Raw genomic sequence first — 20,645 nt, 5'->3', positions numbered from 1 at the left:
GTTTTTGTTCCTGATTTACAGCATCCGCAGTTCTTTTGGTTTTCATTAAACTGATTGGTATACGGTTTCCTACTTTCTTCCTCCCTCCCTTTTTTCAATTCACTGGAACGTTTCCCGCAGCCAGGGAATTTTGGAATATTATAACCAAAGGATCCATTATCCCTGCTACCACTTCCTTTATGATCCTACAGTACTTCAGTACTTGCAGATGACATTAAAATAGCTGGGAAAGTAAGCTGCAATAAAGAAATGAGGAATTTACAAATGGGTACTTATAGGTTAGGTAAATGGGCCAAAATTGACAATTTTGGTCAAAAGAATCAAAAGGCAACTCATTATCTAAATACACACTTTGGCGCAGAGAGATCTGTGCCCTCATGTTTGAATTGCAGAAAACTATTATGCAGGTAACGACTTGGCTGCCTTCAATTCCAATATTTTGCTCACTACTTTTTTCCCTAGTGACAATGATTGTTCCAAGTTCATTCCTTGCTATAACCTCTGCTTTACCTGTACTATTGGGGTGGCACTTGTATCTTACACCATGAAAACTGAGGCTAAATATCGATTTAGTGTCTCTGCCATTTCTGTTTTCCACACTATTAACTCATCCAAGTGATGAACGTTTATTTTAACTGCTCTCTTCCCTTTTATATACTTATAAAAGCTTTTGCTATCTGTTTTTGTATTTTACGTTAGTTTTCTTTCATAATTTACCTTTGAACTTTTTAATTACTTTGTTTTTAGTAACCCTTTGTTGATCTTTAGAAGTTGCCCTGTCTTCCAGCGTGCCACCAACCTTTGCAATATATTATGCTTTAGTTTTTATCTTTGTTATCTTTAACTTTCTTGCTTAGCCATGGGTACAGTTGCAAGACAGAAAAAATGAAATATTCTGAGATAATGCAATAATTTCTTGTTTACAATTTCTACACAAGACTAGGTAAAATGTACTGAGAACAAAAAAGCGCTGGAGATCACTGCAGGTCAGGCAGTATCCATGGAGAGAGCAAGCTAACGTTTCGAGTCTAGACTCTTCATCAGAGCTGACGTGAAGTGTGAAGGGGACAGCAGGGGAGGTGGAGTGTTGGCAGAGGAAGGGTCTTGATAGTGCAGTATCAACACCCTTTCTCCCCAGCACTCCAACACTTCCCCTCCCCGCCCCCAACCGATTGCACAAATGATGTTCTGTCCACACTTCACATCAGCTCTGATGAAGCGTCATCTAGACTCAAAATGTAAGCTTGCTTTCTGTGGATGCTGCCTGTCCCGCTGTGATCTCCAACACTTTTTGATTTAAGTACAGATTCCAGCATCTGTATTAATTGCACCTACATTGTCATCAATAGCTAAAATATGATTCTCATAAACAATTATCTCTTATCCCCATATTATACAATTGGCAGAATACCATCTGTGTCTGTCCTGACCTCAATTAGATTATTAAAAATGGAATAGGAAAATGGTTATTTTAGAAGTACTGTACAAGAACAAAAGTAACATTTTGAAGAAAACTAACATCTTGGAAAATATCTTAAGTGGCACAGTGGACGCTCAAAATTGAATTATTATTTTGATTTCATATGATTAGCAGTTACAGAAATGTTTCCTTTGAAAAACTGGCCTTAGCTTGTTATGTGCTTGACTCAATGCAGATGAATGACTGCTTGCTACTCAAGACGTATGTGTCATTTTTTCTTCAATGTCCTTTTGCAACAATATATTAAGAATGCAACATGGTGTTGGAACAGGATTCCATTACAACCTTGAACAAGCAGTTGGATGACAATGCTTGCAATGGATTGTGCATGGTTAAAACAGCCTTTTAAAGTCTATGTAGACCATCTCGTGGCATCCTCCAAAGAAGAGCAAAGTAGTTCCCTTGTGCCCTTCAATCAACCCCACTGAAACAGTTTTCTGGTTTGCTGCTTGTGAGACCTTGTTTGTTACAATAGAACAAAGACTCCACTTAGAAGTATTTCACAGGTTGTGCAGTCTTTTCTGGTATGCCCTGAGGGAGTGAACAGCACTTTAAAAGTGCAGGGTTTTTCTTTCCTCAGTATATTGAAGAATACAGAAATGGGAAATATATTTTTTTTTGCCTTTGGGCTCAGTTTGAATTTTGTTTTAAGTTTTTTTGGATAATCTGGAACATTACTTTGAGGCAGGAAGTCTGCAGAATTTTCAACTCGCAGCTTTAAGTTTGCATTGGATTAACTTAATGAAGACACTTTTTTGAAGTGTTTTTATTTATCTTGAGAGGTGGAGGTTTCATAATGAGTTTACTCCTCAAGATCATAACCCAGCTTTAAAAAGATTGAATCAGTGTTACAATATTAAGAAATAAATCTGATTACAAACTAATAAAATAGTTTACATATTAATCTTGAAGCACAATTTACGTTGTCAGAATACACTGTTTGACAACTGTTACCATTGGAACATGAGGAAGCTAAACACCAAGTGATCATAAAGGTATATTTATGAATAGAGGTGCTCCCATGAAAGTTTGTAGTAATCTTGCACTAAATCTCTCTGTTCAATATTTTAATGCCAGTTTTAACCTGTTCAGAAAGAACTGAAAATCTATCCAAATATCATTCCCATTCTAAAACAGATACTGTTGATCCTCCATCTAGAAGTCTGACCATTGGGAAAGAATTTTCTCATTCACATTTAAGAGAATAGACATGATGTTTAAAATGTGCAAATGTAGATTTAAACAGGGTGAAGTATAAAAAGGGAAATTAAGAAGAAGTCAACCACTGAGCTTAATTCCAAACTATTATTGTTTTTGGGTGCTTTTTTCAAAAAAAAAGTGACGTAATGGTTAAATTGAAGTTTTCACAAGCTTAATTGTGTAATTTTGCTTTCTACATGTATATATAGAAAGATATGAACAATTGGTAATATTTTTCTCTTATCACTAACCTTGATGACTATTGGGCACAAATCAGCATTGAAATGCTTAATTTGATAAATCCTTTATGTAATAATCATGCATCTCAGATGCTGCAAAAGTACATACAAAGACAATTGTGTCAACTAGGGATTATGTAAGTAAATTAAACAGGAATAGTAACTTAATTTGACCTGTGATTCTGCACTCCTCCCTTTAGTGGAATGTGTGCTGCTCCTGCAAATAGACGAAGTCATCCATGTCAACTGGTGATGAATTGCCTTATTTATACTGTATATTTTAATAGCCTTGCACTAATTTTAGTTGAGCACAAAGAGTAAATTATAATTCAGTCAGTTGACTGCTTGTATTTAACTTGACAACTCATCCTTGTTTGTCCTGGAGGTGTATTGGTGATCTTGAGCAAATTTACTCAGGTACTCCATTCTCAGCCTTAAACGCTATTCCTATTAATTGAGGGACACTGTGGTGGTGAATTATTCAATTTTTTTTCACCAAGAGACCCTGAGTTGAATTTTGTTGGTGAATGACTATTGATTCACAAGTATGTGGTTTTAAATTTTCCTTGGCAGCAGGATATTACAGTTACAAGTCAATTTGAAGCTGCTTTTTATAAATCACCCTACAGCAAGGTAAAATATGGGTTTCCACATGATCTCAAATATGTCCCCCATTACATAAGAAGGCATTTGTATGTCAGATTAACCAGTTATGTGCTTGGTTGTCCTGTGTGATGTAAAGGATTTTTTTTCTTTTAAGCTTAAATTTCTATTTTAATTCCAAACTCCCCTTTTGACAGTTTCCGCACTAATAAACCACAACTTGAACGGAATAACCTGATATATGTTTTCATCATCACCTTCATTTTTTTTGCTAAATCTTTTGCCTTCTTTTGTATAGTTCGGCCACAACTTGAATACTGTATGCAGTTCTAGTCAGCTCAATACAGAAGTCTGAATAATGTACAGAAGAGACTTACAAGGATATTGTCAGGACTGGAAAAATGCAACTATGAGGAAACATGAGATGGGGCTGATCTCCTTGGAACACAATAATCAGAGAGGGGATTTGATTGAGTTGTATGAAGACAGGAGAGGTTTGGATAGAGTGGATAGAAGGACTTGTGTACCTTAGCAGAAAGATTAGTTACTAGGTGACACAGAACTAAAATGATTGGTAGAAAGTTTAGAAGCGAGATGAGGAAAGCATCTTTTATCCAGAGAGTTGTTGGTATCTTGGGCTCTCTGCGGAGGCAGAAATCCTCAATGCAGTTAAAGGGTGGCCAAGTATGCACCTCTAGAGCTGTAAGCTGGATGCTGGTTAGTGGGGTTAGACTGGGTGGCTTGTTTTTCAGTTGGCGCAGGCACAATTAGCCTTTTGCTGTGATGAGAACTTTCTATGATTCTATGTCCCAGAAGACTGACTTTTAAGATTCTTCTGTTTATTTTTAAATCCTTCTATAGCATTGATCTTTCTTAATAGCCATCTTTGATAATGGCTTGCTTTTCTACTCCATTATTGGCAACTGATCCTTAAGAATCCATTTCTCTGTTCTCCAGAACTTCCCCTCTCAGCAACTCACTTTCTCCTTTTTTTTTTCATGCTGTCAAGAGTTTCCCAAAACCTTTCTATTCTGCCATGGTTTCAGCTCTTCCTAATCCTTCACTTTCATGAGCTATGACCTAGAATTTGCAGTTGCAATAGCAGCAAAACCGTTAGCAATCACCATCATTTCAACTGTGAAGCTGGCAGAAATTTCTGGCAACCACACTTGTAAAGTTTGGTGCATAACTGCAATTTTTCTTTTGTCAATGATTCCCTGTTCTGCATTGTTGAACCTCGCAGATGGAAATCTTTAGAAATAACTTGAAATTGATTTGAGCATCACTTTTACGTTGTAAGCCTTACATTAAAAGCCCTTGAAAAATATAGACCTTGTTAAGGTTGTATTGACTGTGTTTTAAACAGCATATTAAGTTTGAAGTTACTTATAAGCAACCTCTGAGGCCCTGAAAATCTAACTTAATATTTGCTGGATATCAAGTTTCTCTATGAAAAAGAAAACCACAGCATTTTTTAAAGTAAAGCTTGTTTATGATACTTAAGCTTCTGACTTAACCCCATGTATTATTTTTAGTTAATTGTCTATAAAATTATAAAAGAGTGAACGACAATCAGAAAAGTGTGTGAGTTTATTTAAGGTGCTTTCTGAGGATTCTTAAATGTGATTGGCCACTTAGCCTGCTTGATGACTTCACAGATTTTGGATGTCAGAGATCCCTTTAACTGATGCTGGAATCACAGTAATGGTAGGAAAGGTGAAATTAACGTGACAAAAGGTACCAACGCTCCATGGACAGACATTCTTCGAGGGTAAAAACAAGCGATGCTACTTCACCACTGTATAAATGGGGGAGGCAATGGCTTAGTGGTATTATCACTGGACTATTAATCCAGAGACTCAGATAATGTTCTGGGGACCTGGATTCGATACCGGCCATAGATGGTGGAATATGAATTCAATAAATATTTGGGATTAGGAATCTAATGATGACCATGAATCCATTGTCGATTGTTGGAAAATCCCATCTGGTTCACTAATGTCCCTTAGGGAAGGAAACTGCCATCCTTACCTGGTCTGACCTACACGTGACTCCAGACCCACAGTAATGTGGTTGACTCTTAACTGCCCTCTGGGCGATTAGCAATGGGCAATAAAGGCTTCCTAGCCAGCAACACCCACATCCTGTGAATGAATAAATAATTTCTTTACCATCAAACTTTTTAAATTGCTGTGGTTTAAGTACAATAATATTATGCTGGATCTACTACAGATGGGTTGGTGTGTGTTGTTCAGACCCTTTTAGCTTGTTTGGATGAGCTAACTAACCATGGTATCCCCTATTATAGGAAGCCATTCAAGTGGGGAGCAGCAAAAAGGAATATAGTGTTACGAGGGAACAGTATAGCCAGAAGGATTGACACTGTTCTCTGCAGCAAAGAGCTTGAGTCCAGATGGTTGTGTTGCTGCCCAGTGTCTGAGTTTGTGGTATCTGCTCAAGGCTGGAGAAAAACCTGGGCTGGGAGAGGAAAGATTCAGTTGTCATTGTTGATGAAGGTGCCAATGACATAAGCAAGGCAAAGGAGTTGATTTTGCATAGTCAGTACAAGGGGCTAACCACCAAATTAAGAAGTAGAACCTCAAAAGCATAATTTCCAGAATATTACTTGAACCACACATAAATTGGATTTTTTTTCATTCACTAGTGGAATGTGGATGTTGCTGGTTGGTTGGCTGGCAGGCCGGCATTTATTGCCCATACCTAGTTGCCCTTGAGAAGGTTGGGGTGATCAGTTTTCTTAAACTGCTATAGTCCATGTGCTGTAGGTAGACCCATAATACTGTTGGGAAGGGAATTCTAGGATTTTGCCCCTGCGACACTGAAGGAACAGATTTATTTCCAAGTTAGGATGGTGAGTGGCTTGTTGGGGAACTTGCAGAAGGCGGTGTTGCCATGTATATGCTGCTCTTGTCTTTCTATATGGAAGTGGTCCTGGGTTTGGAACGTTGATGAATTTCTGCAGTGCATCTTGTAGATAGTACAACACTGCTGCAACTGAGAGTTGGTGGTGGAGGGAATGGATTTGGACGTGGTATCGATCAAGCGGGCTACTTTGCCCAGGATGGTGTCAAGCTTTTTTTTGAGTGTTGTTAGAGATGCACTAGTCCAGGAAAGAGGGGAGGGGAATATTCCATCACATTCCTGATGTTCCTTGTAGATAGTGGACAGGCTTTGGGAGTCAGGAGGTGAGCTACTTGCTGCAGTATTCCTAGCCCTTGATGTGCTCTTGTTGCCACTGTGTTTATATAGTGAGTACAGTTGAGTTTCTGGTCCATGGTAAACCCAAGAATACTGATACTGGGAGATTCAGTGACGGTAAAGCCATTGAATTACAAGGGGCGGTGGTTAGATTTGCTCTTATTGGAAATAGTCACTGCCTGGCATTTGTGTAGCCTCAATGTTACTTGCCACTTATCAATCCAAGCCTGGATATTTGGAAATGGACTACTTCAGTACCTGAGGAGTCATAAATTGTGCTGAATGTTGTGCCTTCATTGAACATCCCCACTTCTGACCTTGTGATAGAGGGAAGGTTATTGATGAAGCATCTGAAGATGGTTGGGCCCAGGACATTACCTTGAGGAACTCCTGCAGAGATGTCCTGGAGCTGGGTTGACTGACCTCCAACATCCTCAACCATCTTCCTATGTGCTAGGAAAGACTGATACCCATTGATTCCAGTTTTGCTAGGGCTCCTTGATGTCACCCTCGGTCATCTCCATCTGATGTCACCACAGTGGCCTTGATGTCAAGAGCTGTTACTCTTACCTCAACTCTAGAATTCAACTCTTTTTGTCCGTGTTTGAACCAAGTTGTAATGAAGTCAGGCACTGAGCGCCCCTAGTGGCAACTAAACTGGGTGTCAGTAAGTAGGCTGTTGCTAAGCCGGTACTGCTTGATAGTACTGCTGATGACACTTTCCTTTATTTTACTGATGATGTAGACTGTATTGACAGTAACTGGCCAGGTTGATTTGACCTGATTTTTGTGTACAGGATACACCTGGACAATTTTCCATATTGTCAGGTGGATGCTAGTGTTGTAGCTGTACACGAAGAGCTTAGCTAGGGGTGAGGCAGTTTCTGGAGCAAAGTCTTCAGTACTATTGCCAAAGTGTTGACAGGTCTCATACCCTTTGCAGTATTCAGTGCCTCAAAATATTTCTTGATATCACGTTAAGTGAATCGAGTTGGCTGAGAACTGCCGTTTGAGATGCTGGAGGAAGCAGAGAATGGATCATCCATTCAGCATTTCTGGCTGAAGATTGTTTTGAAGATTTCAGCCTTATCCTTTGCACTGATGAAGTGGGCTCCTCTATCATTGAGGATGGGGATATTTGTGGAGCTTCCTCCTCCAGTGAGTTGCTTAATTGTCCACTACCATTGACAACTGGATGTGGCAGGATTGCAGATCTTATCTTTTGGCTGTGAGATCAATTAGCTCTGTCTATCACTTGCTATTTATTGTTTGGCGTGCAAATAGTCCTGTTTGGTAGCCTCCACCAGGTTGACACCTTATTTTTAGATATTGCCTGGTGCTGCTCTTGGCATGTCCTCCTGCACCCTCCATTGAACGCGGGTTGAACACCTGCCTGATGGGAATGGTTGAATGGGCCATGAGGTTACAGATTATTTTGGGAGTATGATTCTGCTGCTCGGGATGGCAAATATCACATTCCTGTTCATTTTACCTGAACTGCATGCAAATTGGATTTTTAAAATTCACCTGTGGGATGTGGATGTTGCTGACTGGCTACCATCTATTGCCCATACCTAGTTGCCCTTGAGAAGGTTTGGTTGAGCAGCTTTCTTAAACTACTGTAGTCCATGTTGTGATGGTGTTGTCACTTGCTGTCGTGTTGTCTCTAAGAAAATAAACAGTTTGTGAGTCCTTGGTGTGGCCATGTGTGACCTGGCTTTCTAGCTTGTTCAGTTTTTAGGCTTAGTTTTGAGCAGAAGCTTTTGGGGTCTCAAAAGATTTAGAAGCTTCGGTGAATGTCTCCCAACTGCTACTTCCTCTGAATTATCTCTTTATGTTTATTTCCTTCTGGATTGGAGATCTGCATGTGAGAATCTGTGTCTGAATTTGCCTTTTTGCCAAGGGGTGCGTTTATGGAATTTTACTATATTAGAACAGTTGATTAGTAATAGATACTGTATCTATTATTCGTTTAAGTTATTCTAAATTCCTCTTTCATTTGTTTTGTTTTAATTGTAATGTTTAAATAATTTAAGCAAAACACAATGTCAAGTACTGTGACAGTCACATTACATCTGGAACAAGGCGCTTCATATCTACCTTTAAAATAAGAAAAGGTTAGGGTCTAGGTACCTTCTTAAAAAATTTTGAGGGGTCTGGTCTGGTCAATAACAATGTGTTGGAGGTAGACCCACAATACTGTTGGGGAGAGATTTTGAGGATTTTGCCCCTGCGACCCTGAAGGAACGGAGATCTATTTCCAAATCAGAATGGTGAGTGGCTTGGAGGGGAACTTGCAGATGGCTCACATGGCTGACAGTGCCTGAGGGATATCCAGACTTGAGTTGCTAAATTTGTTCAAAGTCTGTCCCATTTAGCACAGTGCCACACAGCATGGTATAGGATATTCTTGATATGAAGGCAGGACTTTGTTTCTACAAGGGCTGTGCAATGGTGGTCACTCTTGCCGATACTGTCATGGACATATGCATCTCCAGCAGGTGGATTGGTGAGGATGAGGTCAAATATGTTTCTCCCTCTTGTTGGTTCTCTCACATACCACAGCCCTTATCCAGCAGCTGTGTCCTTCAGAACCTGAACGTCTCCATCTGTAATGCTGCTGCTGAGCCACTCCTTGTGGTGGATATTGAAATCCCCTACCCAGAGTACATTCTACACTCTTGAAGCCTCAGTGCTTCCTCCAAGTGCCGTTCGACTTGGTGGAGTACTGATTCATCATCCGAGGAATGATGATTCATGGTAGTCATGTGTTGGCCAGACCAGGTGAAGTGGCAGATTTTCTTCTGTGAGGAACATTAGTAAATTGGGTATTTTTCAACAGTTGGCAGTGGTTTCATGGTCATTATTAGATTCTTAATTCCAGATATTTATTAAATTCAAATTCCACCATGCCTTGGTGGGATTCAACGCAGATTCCCAGAACATTAGCTGCATTTCTGGATTTGTAATCTAGCAATATTACTAGGTCATTACCTCCCCTTAGGGTGAAGGCAAATCAAATTAGAGAAACTGATGCATGGCTCAAAAACTGGTATGGGTGAACTGAGTTCCTCTAATCACTATCACCTATACTGGTGAAGTGGGATCTGTACTCTTAGTTGCCATCTGAATATGCTGAGGCTGGTGTTCTTGCGCAAGGCATAACTAGGTACGTAGAGGATGTTAAATTAAAAAGTGCAGATAAAGATCAAACTTGAAAAGATGTAGTAAAGCAAAGAGTAAAGATGATGCAGCACAGAAAAGTATTAATACTGGCAATAATAAACAGACTGTGGCAGGAAAGGATAGAATGTGCACATTTAAAAGTAAATTGACAGATAAGGCTTAAGGTCACAAAAAGAATGAAAGGATAGATCTGATTAATGAAGGCAACAGACGTTTGGAAAGAGAGGAACATAGAATTATGCAGCATAGGAACATGCCTTTCGGCCACCATGTCTGTGCCGACCCTGATGCCATTCTAAACTAATCCTACTTGTCTGCACACGTTCTATATCCCTCCATTCCGTGCCTTTCCATGTGTCTGTCTAAATGCCTTTTAAACTTTCCGATTGTATTTGTTTTGACAACCTCCCTGGCAGAGCACCTCCTCCCCTGTGCTTAAAAAAAATCATTGCCTTGCCCATCTTCTTTAAACTTTGACCCTTATACTTTAAACCTATGTCCCTAGTATTTGAAAAAGTCTCCGATTATCCACCCTATCCATTCCTCTCATAATTTTATGTCCTTCTATCAGGTCTCTCCTCAGCATCTGACACTCTCTAGCAAAACTAATCCATGTCTGTTGAACCTCTCCTTATAGCTGAAACACACCAAACTAGGCAACATGCTGGTAAATCTATTTTGCACTCTCTCCAAAGCCTACACATCCATCCTACAGTGTGGCAATCAGAACTGCATACACTATTCCAGCTGTAGCCTAACGAAAATTTAATACAGCTGATCCTTGCAGAACACGACTGGTCACAGATCTCCTGTCAGAAAAACACCCCTTCACATTCATCCTCTGTCTCCTATGACCAAGATAATTTTGTATCCAGCGTAGCAACTCACCGTGGATCCCATATGACCACCGTACTATTGTCTGATTTCCCTTTAAACAAGTTGCAGACAATTCCAACCAGAATGTTACGACTGAATTTGCCCAGGTGTTCCACAGTACCAAAGCAGTCAAATCGATATGAACATAAGACGGTACCAAAGCAACACATTCCCACTTTATTAGGAAAGAAAATTACAATAATCTTTAATACTAAACATACTATCCCTAATCCTGTTTAGCCCCTTAGGGTTACAATACTTCCTGAGTCTCTTGTAAGTTTACGCAGTTCCGCTCTGTGGCTCTGTCTCTGGGTCTGTGATGCTGCTTTCTCCCTCTGTCTCTGGATGGTCAACTGGTCTCTGCCTCTTGCCATGCTGGTCTCCTCAGAAGGCCTCAGACAATTCCTAGAGAGGTCTGCATGTGAACTCTGTTTTTATACCTTTCATATTGTTTTCTGGAACTTTCTGTAGTTCTGGCCAATCAGGAAGATACACTTAATAGTTTGAAACAAGACTCCACCAATTAGATGGTATGCTAATGTCAGTATGGAGCTGGAGGAACACAGCAGACCAGGCAGTATCAGAGCAGCAGGAAAGTTGACGTTTCGGGTCGGGACCCTTCTTCGAAAATGGGGAAGACAAAGGGAACTCGGAAATGAATAGAGAGAGGAGGTGTGGGACTGGAGAAGGCAGGTGGGATGGTGATAGGTGAGTGAAGGTAGGGAGTGGTGGAGATTGGCCAGTGAGGTGGGGAGGGGTGGATAAGTGGGAGGGAAGTATCTAACGTTCCCTCAGGAGGCTATTTAGGATTCTAAAGCACAAGAGAAAAATGCAGTTTATTGCAGTCATCTTAATTCAACGTGCATTGAAATGTAGATTTTAACTCATTTTTCTGATGTGTCCTTCCTTTGGCTCTGAACGTAAATGCTGACAGAGTATTTCATATATTTGCTAGTTGTCTTGAAGCAAAGGTCAATCAGGAATTGTGATGTCATTATTACACAAGACCTTAGCCAAGACTCAATTCAGGGACTTCTCAAAGGTCTAGTAGGTAAATGTACGAGATCAAACAAAAGCTCAGGTACGATTATGTGGTTAGTTGATCTCAGCAGGGGCAATAATTACTTAGATTCATACAGCACGGAAACAGACCCTTCAGTCCAACCAGTTCGTGCTGATCATAATCCCAATCTAAACTAAACTCACCTGCTTGCGCTTGGCCCATTATCCCTCCCATCATATCTTATTTATGTATTATCTAAATGACTTTTAAATGTTGTAACTGTACTCGCATCCACCACTTCCCCTGGAAATTCATTCCACACAAGAACAACTCTGTGTAAAAAGTAAAAAAAAAATTGCCCCTCATGTCTTCCTTTAAATCTTTTCCTTCCTTAAAAATATGCTCCCTCGTCTCGAAAACCCCACCCTAGGGAAAAGACACCTGCCATTTACCTTGTCTATAGCCCTGTGATTTTATAAGGTCACCTCGCAATCTCCTACGTTCCAGTGAAAAAAATCCCAGCCTATCTAGTCTCTCCTTATAACTCAAACCCTCCATTCCCAGCAACTCTCTTCTGAACCTTGGTGTCCGTAAATTGAAAGAAGAAAAAGTTTTGATTCTACTGATCACATGATTCTTGCAGACAGTTGAGAACTGACTCATCTCAGCAGAGCTTTCTTCAGATAGCATGATTCTGTTTCATCATAATTCTGGTCAATTTTCCACCTAAAGAGTCCCCACATATGTCCCAGAAAGCTACTAGAATCTTTGAATCACAGTAAAATTACAGTAACAAGTACTAAATAAGTTGATGATAAACCGTTTAAAATGCCTCCATTTGGTTAGGACATTTGATGTAAGTTAATGGGATAAACATCAGAAACATGAATAATGATGTCAGAGTCACATAATTAAGTGTAACAAACTGAAAGTGAGCAGAAGTTCACCTTGCATGAAAAGAATAGGAGTATAGATCATCCTATAATAGAGTTCTTGCACAGTGACCTGTGGAGTCCAATGATAGTACTTTGGAAAGCTAATTGGGGTAAAATGTCAAACATAACAAAATATGGGGGACATGTCAGAAAGACATATTGAAGTCAGTTACTGAGGTGAACTAGTGTTATCAGAGCTATAACCTGGGAAAGAATATGTATATGACATCAACAGAGAAAAGGAGTGATCATGACAAAGACACAACAACTGAGATTGACATGTTGAAACAGTTTATAGGAATATTAGAAGAAATGGTCATGCATTTACATTATTGAACAAGATACTAATAACAACCTGTAATTGTTTCTTGGAAAAAGAAGGAAGCTCAACGGCCACCCGGAAGAGACATTCTCTCACTAAAAGAAGGAAGTGTGCAGAACATCCTCGTCCTCAGAATGAGATCAGAACACATCAGTGAGATTGATCAGAGCACTACAGAAACTAACCCTGTAAAATCTGAGATTTCGAGTGGATGCCTAGAGTAATGTGATTAACACCAGATGCATGTACAATGATGTAATGAAAATGTCAGAGCTACATGGTTAAGTAGAGTGTTGAAAGGGAGCAAAGCTCTAATCTAGTGTGAAGAGAATGTGAATAAAGATTCTTACAGAAAGTTCCCTAGACTTCATGAAAAGTACTTTGTGAGACTAAGTAGCATTTGATTCAAGAACACAGCTAAATAATTAAAACCCCTCACAAAATTAATATTTTTGAGTTTTATTTGTGTCGAGATTGTAAAGACAAATACAGCGGAATTCTGCAAGAGCCATATCTCTCAGATAGGAGTGAAAGAAGTAACCAGTCAGTCTGTTCTTGAGCTATTATTTGTGTGTGTAATCTTGAACAGGAGGAGTACTTTTTGAATAGTACCTTGGAAACTTCAACATTCACAGTGAATAGTAACATGTTGTACTTTCTCAGTTTTTGTATGTCAGCCTAGGTTATGTAACGTAATCTGGTCTGTGGGTTGAACCCATAACCTCATTTTGAGACAAATGTGTTACCATCTGGGTCCCACTACTTTCAGAAGAGTAGATTAGAAGTTCAGAAGAGATTTCTTTACCTTTTTCTGTGAATTTACAGCCTTGATTCTGAAGCATTGCCTCTTGAGTTGCTTTACAACCTTGATGGTGTCCAGCAAGATTGGCCTTCATGTTTAATCATGTTTTAATCTCAATGTAATTGTTACTTCACAGTTCCTAATATATATAGAAAAATGTCTTCAGTAAGTTGCTGACAACTGCTGTGAACTGTGTTTATTGTTAACATGTAAGCTGCAATATTTGGTCAACTAGCACAAGATAACATTTTGATTTACTTTATTACAGGTTATTCCTTTAGACATTACACTTGAAGTTCAAAAGCAAATTATGTCAGAGCTAGAAATTCTTTATAAGGTAATTTTCCAGCTTTTTTGAGTGCTAATTTCATCTTTGCTTTACTTGGTTCAATTGTGGGTCTCATTCTTAATCTTTTTTGGTTGTTCACTTGCTTACAGTGTGATTCGTCGTATATAATAGGATTTTATGGAGCATTTTTTGTGGAAAACAGGATATCAATATGTACAGAATTCATGGATGGTGAGTTTGTTGGTTATTTTATGCATCAATTTTATTGTATGAATCTGAATTAATGTGCTGTAATTTTTTTTTAAACTGGGAATCTGCAAATTTGACTACTGCTTTGGTATGTTCCTTTCTGTTAGGGTATGTAAGTCAAAACTGGAATACACTTGGCAGCTTGGAATGATTTAGAGAAGCAAAAAATCTAACCCAGAGTCTATGTTGAAACATACTGCAAAAAAAACTTTCACCTTATCAGCAGTAACTTGTTACATTTAAATCCACATTGGCCCTGCAGCTTATCTGTGAATATAGCTGGATTTGATGGCACTTGAACTATTCTCTGAAACCCGATTTAGATGGCAAATAGGCAGCATTTCAATTTGGCATATAGCTTAGAGGATTTGTGATGCCTTGATAGAATGTAATGCGTTTTCAATGGATACAATGCAGGCAAGTTGGTTAGGACTGTATGAATTTCTGTGCTTGTTATACAAAAGGAAAAGGAGGACTATTATGTATAAAAAATGTGTGATATTCCCAAATAATCAGTACACAGGCTTGTCCATCCATTGTCATACCAAAGGAATAACAGTTGAAATAGTGAAATAATTTGGCTTCCTGCATCTCTTGTTTTTGTATTTGTATTGCCATAAACTATATTTTATAATACTGTTTTCTCAGTACTCTTCATCATGTCGGGAAGGCCTTAGACCATGCCAGGGATATAGTTCTGCAAGTATAGATCTATTTTAGTAAGGTTCCACAGTCACTGACACTCACTGAGGGTATGATTCCACATGCTGTAACCCATGTTAGAAATATGATTTCGTAGTTTCTGACCCAGCTCGGGGTTGTGTTTCTGCAGAAAGTGACTCAGCTTAGAGGTAAAATAGAGATGCTGACACATATTCTGGCTTAGTTTCACAAGCTAATATGATACTAGGAGAAAGTATCACCTTCAAGAGGTGCCAGTATCATCAGAAGAAGATTTTTATTGACAAAAAAGGATTAGTAGCAGTTGTAAAGACCAGATAACCAAATGAACATTTTTACACGGCTGGAAGTCTTAGAAATAAAAGTGCTATTATCTTTATGATGTTATGGTGGTGCAGTAATAATCTCACTGGATTAGTAAACCAGAGGGCCAAGCTAATGCTGTGAAGATATGGATTCAAATCTTACCATGGCATCTGTTGAAATTTAAATTTAATATTATTTGGAAGCGAAAATTTGACTCCACAAAGGTTGAAACTATCACCAATAGTTGTTTAGAGAAGAAATCTGCCTCTTTACCTCGTCTATGACTCCAGACCCACAGCAATGTAGCTGACTCTTGTCTGCCCCCTAAAATGTTCCAGGGCAATTAAGGATGGGCAGAAAATGCTTGCCTTGTCAGTGACGTCCACTTCCATGAATGGATTTTTTTAAAAAAAGTATCTCCGAGCAAAATCTGTTTTGCAGGAGCCTGCAAGAAAAGATTAATATTAAATCAAACTTAGTTTGCAATGTGACACCTGCCACATCTTCTGAACTGATTTTTTTCCCCACCACTCAGTATTTTTGAATTATATTCCTAATGGGTAACAAATCTCTTTTTTTATTCGCCCTTGTTGAAAGAGTCCTGTCTGGTCAAACAGAATTTTAATAGTACAATGTTTTGTGTTAATTCATTACTATTAAACTTATTGGTATGTTTTATATGTCTTCTGTCAAAGAATAATGATGTAATAATCGAAATTTTCGTTGCAATTTAGAGGTATGAATAAAGCTAATTGTTTGTAAATATTTGCTTTTGTGAATGTCAATTTGTTGGATGTAATTTGTAAGTTAAACCCTAATTACTATATTAACACTATAGTGTTTTTAAAATATCATAAGTACCTCAAGTAAATTGATGTTGTACTTGACCTTGAAACAGATACGGTCCTCTAGTATATCAAGTCATAAGAATTTATTGTAGAAGTTATGATTGTAGTCATACTAGTTTATTTTAATATACATTCATGTTTTTTCTCCTCCATTACAATTTCCTTCAGGAGGTTCTTTGGATGTATATAGAAGAATCCCTGAGCATGTGCTAGGGAGAATCTCTGTTGCAGTAAGTTTAAATGTTTTTAAAATCTATATCTCAACATCATACTGGAGAAAATATCCACTATACATAAAATAAATTTAGAAAAAGATGTGTATATATATATATGTATATATGTGTGTGTATATATATAATTGCACATGCTGAAAAATCTGAGGTGAAAGACATATATTGCAATTTGCATATTATCACGGCCTAGGGGATGTTTGGAATTGTAGATACGGTTAGCTGACTAAAGATTACAGGTGGGTCTTGTAAAAGTAATTAGATGTAACACTTCTGTAATTTTAGGCTGTTTAGGGACATTCTAATGGAGTTTGTTTTTAAAACCTTTTTAAGACTAGATTTGAACTATTCCTTTGCTGAAAGTGGCATAAACAGCAGGTATAAATGTGACTGATCATTAGTGCTGAAATAGATAGTGTAATCTTTCATCGGTTGGCTTTACAAGATGATATATATTTGAGGTGTCTTGCATTGCAGAATGTTAGGGGGTATTTTTGTCACACTGCATGTTCCCAGTCAGCAAACTGTGATACATGGGGCAAGTGCTGAGCAGATGGAAGATTCATTGAGGGACTTAGTAATCCTAGGTCACTCAGGCACACTTTCATCTGGCCTGATATGAAGTAGCATTCATTAAAACATTTCCTTTTAGCTAGACAAGAGATGAGGAATGGAGGGAAAGTTTAAAAATGTCAACCTTACTAATATTCTTTTTGTAATCCTGGCCAATGTCCACTTCTCAATCAGCTGCTTGCAAACAGAATGTCTGATTATTCACATCACTGTTTTGTGGATCCTTGTTGTTTGCTAATTGGTGGCAGCATTTCCTATGTTACAAAACTGACTCCTCAAAAGCGACTCATTGGTTGCAATGCACTAAGGGATGTGTCTTGAAATGTGCAGTATACAAGGAAATGTTTTTTCAAACCCGCTCAACCAAATGTCTGATTTAGTGCAGGCTGAGTGCGATTGTATATATTCTAAGAAAATACTCCAGCACTAATACGGACTTGGGGTCCAATCAAGTCTCTGGACTGTTTAAGATTAAATCTACGTACTATTCATAGCTTTTAGTGTAACATCAAAATTGCTTTATAATTTGCGTTTTCAGAATCTGTCAAGAAGCTGCGGTGTAATTTGGGCACTTGGAAATTTTTTTAAACCAGATATGGCAAGACATGGATTGTTTATAGTCAGTGAATTCTCAGTCCTCAAGAAGATCTTCAGTATATGGATGATTTTGGACAAAAAAAATTGGCAATCTACATTACCTTCATTTGGATAGGAAAATGAGGCCTTATTCAGCAACCTAGAGTACACAGTGGGAAGATACAAAGGGAATGAATGTTGGTGACAGGGTAGCAATGTTATAAGCTGAATTCTCCAATTCATGCTCCCTTTTAGTGCTTCTCTTGGCATTGTGATACAAAGTCAGAAATGACATTTAATCTCTCAAGTGTTTTCCTGTGAAGTGGTGACACTTTACTGTAAATGAGTTCAACCTAATACTTTAGTTCATGCTGGAGGTGCATAGTTATAGCTTCAGTGCAAAGAACAAAATACTCCATAAAATCCTTCACTTATAAGCTTAACTGGATCATGCATTGTGCAAGTTTTGCAGTCCAGTATAAGTGTAGTTTGCTAGCTGAGAAATTCAGCATTGAAACCAGGACATGTGATATTAGAAACAAAGATGTGACTATTATTGTTCCCTAGTTCTCCTACATTTATGGAGTCATTGTGAATTTTACTTTGGTGGAAACGAAGGGGTATGGATAGGGTGAAAGCCAAGGCCTTTTTCCCCAATGTAAGTGAGAACTAAGCTAGAGGCGAAAGGTGAGAGGGGAAAGGTTTAAAAGGGACCTCAGGTGCAACTTTTTCATGCAGAGGGTGGTGTGTGTATGGAACGAGCTGCCAGAGGAAGTGGTGGAGGCAGGTACAATTACATTTAAAAGGCATCTGGATGTGTACATTAATAGGAAGCGTTTAGAGGGATATGAGCCAAATGCTGGCAAACGGGACTAAATCAGTTGAGGATATCAGGTCAGCATGGGCGAGTTGGACTGAAGGGCCTGTTTCTGTGCTATATAACTCTATGAATCTATTAAATTCTTTGGCCTGTATTATTCATGAAATCACTAACTCATTTCAGATTAAGCCATTGTTGAAACATGAGATAAAGGAATTCCAAATGAACAAATTAATGTATTCATTGTCAATATTGAAAAACCTAATTTCAATCTAGCGGTATTTTAATTAATATTTCTGCAGGCTGTTTGCTAGTTCATACTTGGATCCCTGGCTTAAAAAATAGAGGCACAAAGTCCAAAACAAAGGAAGTTATGCTAAACCTTTAGAAAATTAACCCCCAGGTAAAATATGGTGGTAGATTCAGATCAATACGTTTTTTTGTTTTTATTCTTTTTCATTGAAGATTATCATTGCCTGATGGTTGTGTGGCACTAATGTTACTTGCCACATCTGCCCAAGGTTGAATGTTGTCCTGGTCCCCTTCATGTGTGCATGGGCAATATCTGAGGAGTTGAGAATTGAACTTAACACATTGAATTTGTGAGGCACAGTATTAATTGCAGACAACATAAAATCTACTTCAAATCAGACCTCAGCTTTATGGAGGTCTCAATCCTGCTTGTACAGTTGATAGCTGTGGTAAATTGGCACAAACTTACATTTGAATTTTTAGTAGCATATTTGTTAAGAGAACAATAAGCAAATGCCATTGAAATCAAGATTGTAAGTTGTCTAGTTGTGAAAATTGTGCTGATTGTAATTTTGAAGATCTCTTTTAAGCTGTTCCTCTAATCTTGTTTATTTAAAGAAATTTTATTGAAATGATCCTGAATTCAGATTCTTTTAAATTCCCTCATTGCTGAAATTTTATCACAGTATTTTCCTGCTCCTTGTCTTGCTACTCAGTCTACTCAAATCACACCATTGATTGCTCATTGGTTCCATTTACCATTAAGTCTCGTATCTAAAGTCCAGCTGGGTAACCCATTGAACAGGGATACGCCATTTGAAAAATGATACGGGCTTATCAGACTAATAGTTGTATCAGTGACCTCTAATCAAGACCACCAAAGTCTTGCTCAGGGACAAGATCTTAAGTTAGAAGGTAATTATGTGGGCTGGGTTTTTTAAATTCATTAGCAAAAATCTTTCAACTAAATTACTTGTGCTGCGCCAGCATATGTCATCCATGTATGTTATCTATATTTTATAACACAAATTTTTTGTTGTGTGTTTAAGACAGAGCTTGGACTTTCTTGATTGTTCAAATAGTGAAGATTTTCTTTTAGAACTCATTGGTGAAGAAAAATTAAACTTGCAATGCTTGGTCCCTTCCTGATGACTGCTTTCTCAGTTTGTAATTTTTGTGCTTTCTTCTGTGTAACAATAGAACGGATCATTCATAGGGTGGGGGAAATATCCTGCATTTTGGAGCAATTAATTATAAGTTGCATTTTTCACTTTAATGTCTTATTCTGACATTCATTATCCCTTGTAGTGACAATTAATTTAAATCCAAGTGATCAAACATCGACAGCTATTAGTCTCAGTTCATTCTAATTCACAGACCTTCATTTTCGCAAAGTCCTGTAATTATCTTTGGAAAGTGCCCAGGGCAATGGAACTTCCCTTTGAATATTGGCTTTTATCAGCAAATTGGTCATAATTTGCTTGTTGCTGCTATAATTTAATGTGTAATTTTAGGAGATCTTATATTTGCACAGCCAGAATGAAAGTATTTAAAGACACCTATTGATTATGTAGTGGATAAACAAAGGTTCTAGTGTCAATACAACTTCTTCGTTTATCTCACAATATCAACAATTCTTAACTCAATGTACAGTCTTATTCAATATTTTGATTTGATCGAGATGTTCACAACCATGAGGGATCTGTACAGTGAATATGGGAGAAACAGTTCCAAGTGGTGGAACAATAGAGAGCCAGAGCTTACTGATTTATGGTATTTGGTAAAAGAAGAGGTTCTGGTGGGCAATTCAAGAAACCAATTCAATCATGGTTTTCAAAACTTGGACAGTTATCTGAACAGAAGAAATTTGTAGGGCTACTGGGAAAGGACCTAGAACTAGGACTAAGTGTGTTGCAAAAACAAAGTTGCTGGAAAAGCTCAGCAGGTCTGGCAGCA

General features: G+C 38.2%; 1 protein-coding gene across 7 annotated transcripts in view; it reads left to right on the top strand.

Annotated features, from left to right (window-relative positions):
- Positions 1–20,645, top strand: part of map2k5 (mitogen-activated protein kinase kinase 5) — a 351,751-nt gene that overhangs the window by 153,410 nt on the left and 177,696 nt on the right. For all 7 annotated transcript variants that reach the window (XM_048615802.1, XM_048615808.1, XM_048615804.1 and 4 more), the window contains exons 10-12: positions 14,134–14,202; positions 14,304–14,385; positions 16,407–16,468. In XM_048615802.1, the coding sequence (XP_048471759.1) occupies positions 14,134–14,202; positions 14,304–14,385; positions 16,407–16,468 (213 nt within the window). The remainder of the gene's footprint in view (positions 1–14,133; positions 14,203–14,303; positions 14,386–16,406; positions 16,469–20,645) is intronic.

This window comes from Rhincodon typus, chromosome 33 (assembly GCF_021869965.1).
Source record: "Rhincodon typus isolate 14 chromosome 33, sRhiTyp1.1, whole genome shotgun sequence".
NCBI classification, from domain to species: domain Eukaryota; kingdom Metazoa; phylum Chordata; class Chondrichthyes; order Orectolobiformes; family Rhincodontidae; genus Rhincodon; species Rhincodon typus.
Note: the sequence above shows the minus strand (reverse complement) of the source record. Positions and strands in the feature narration are given on the sequence as shown.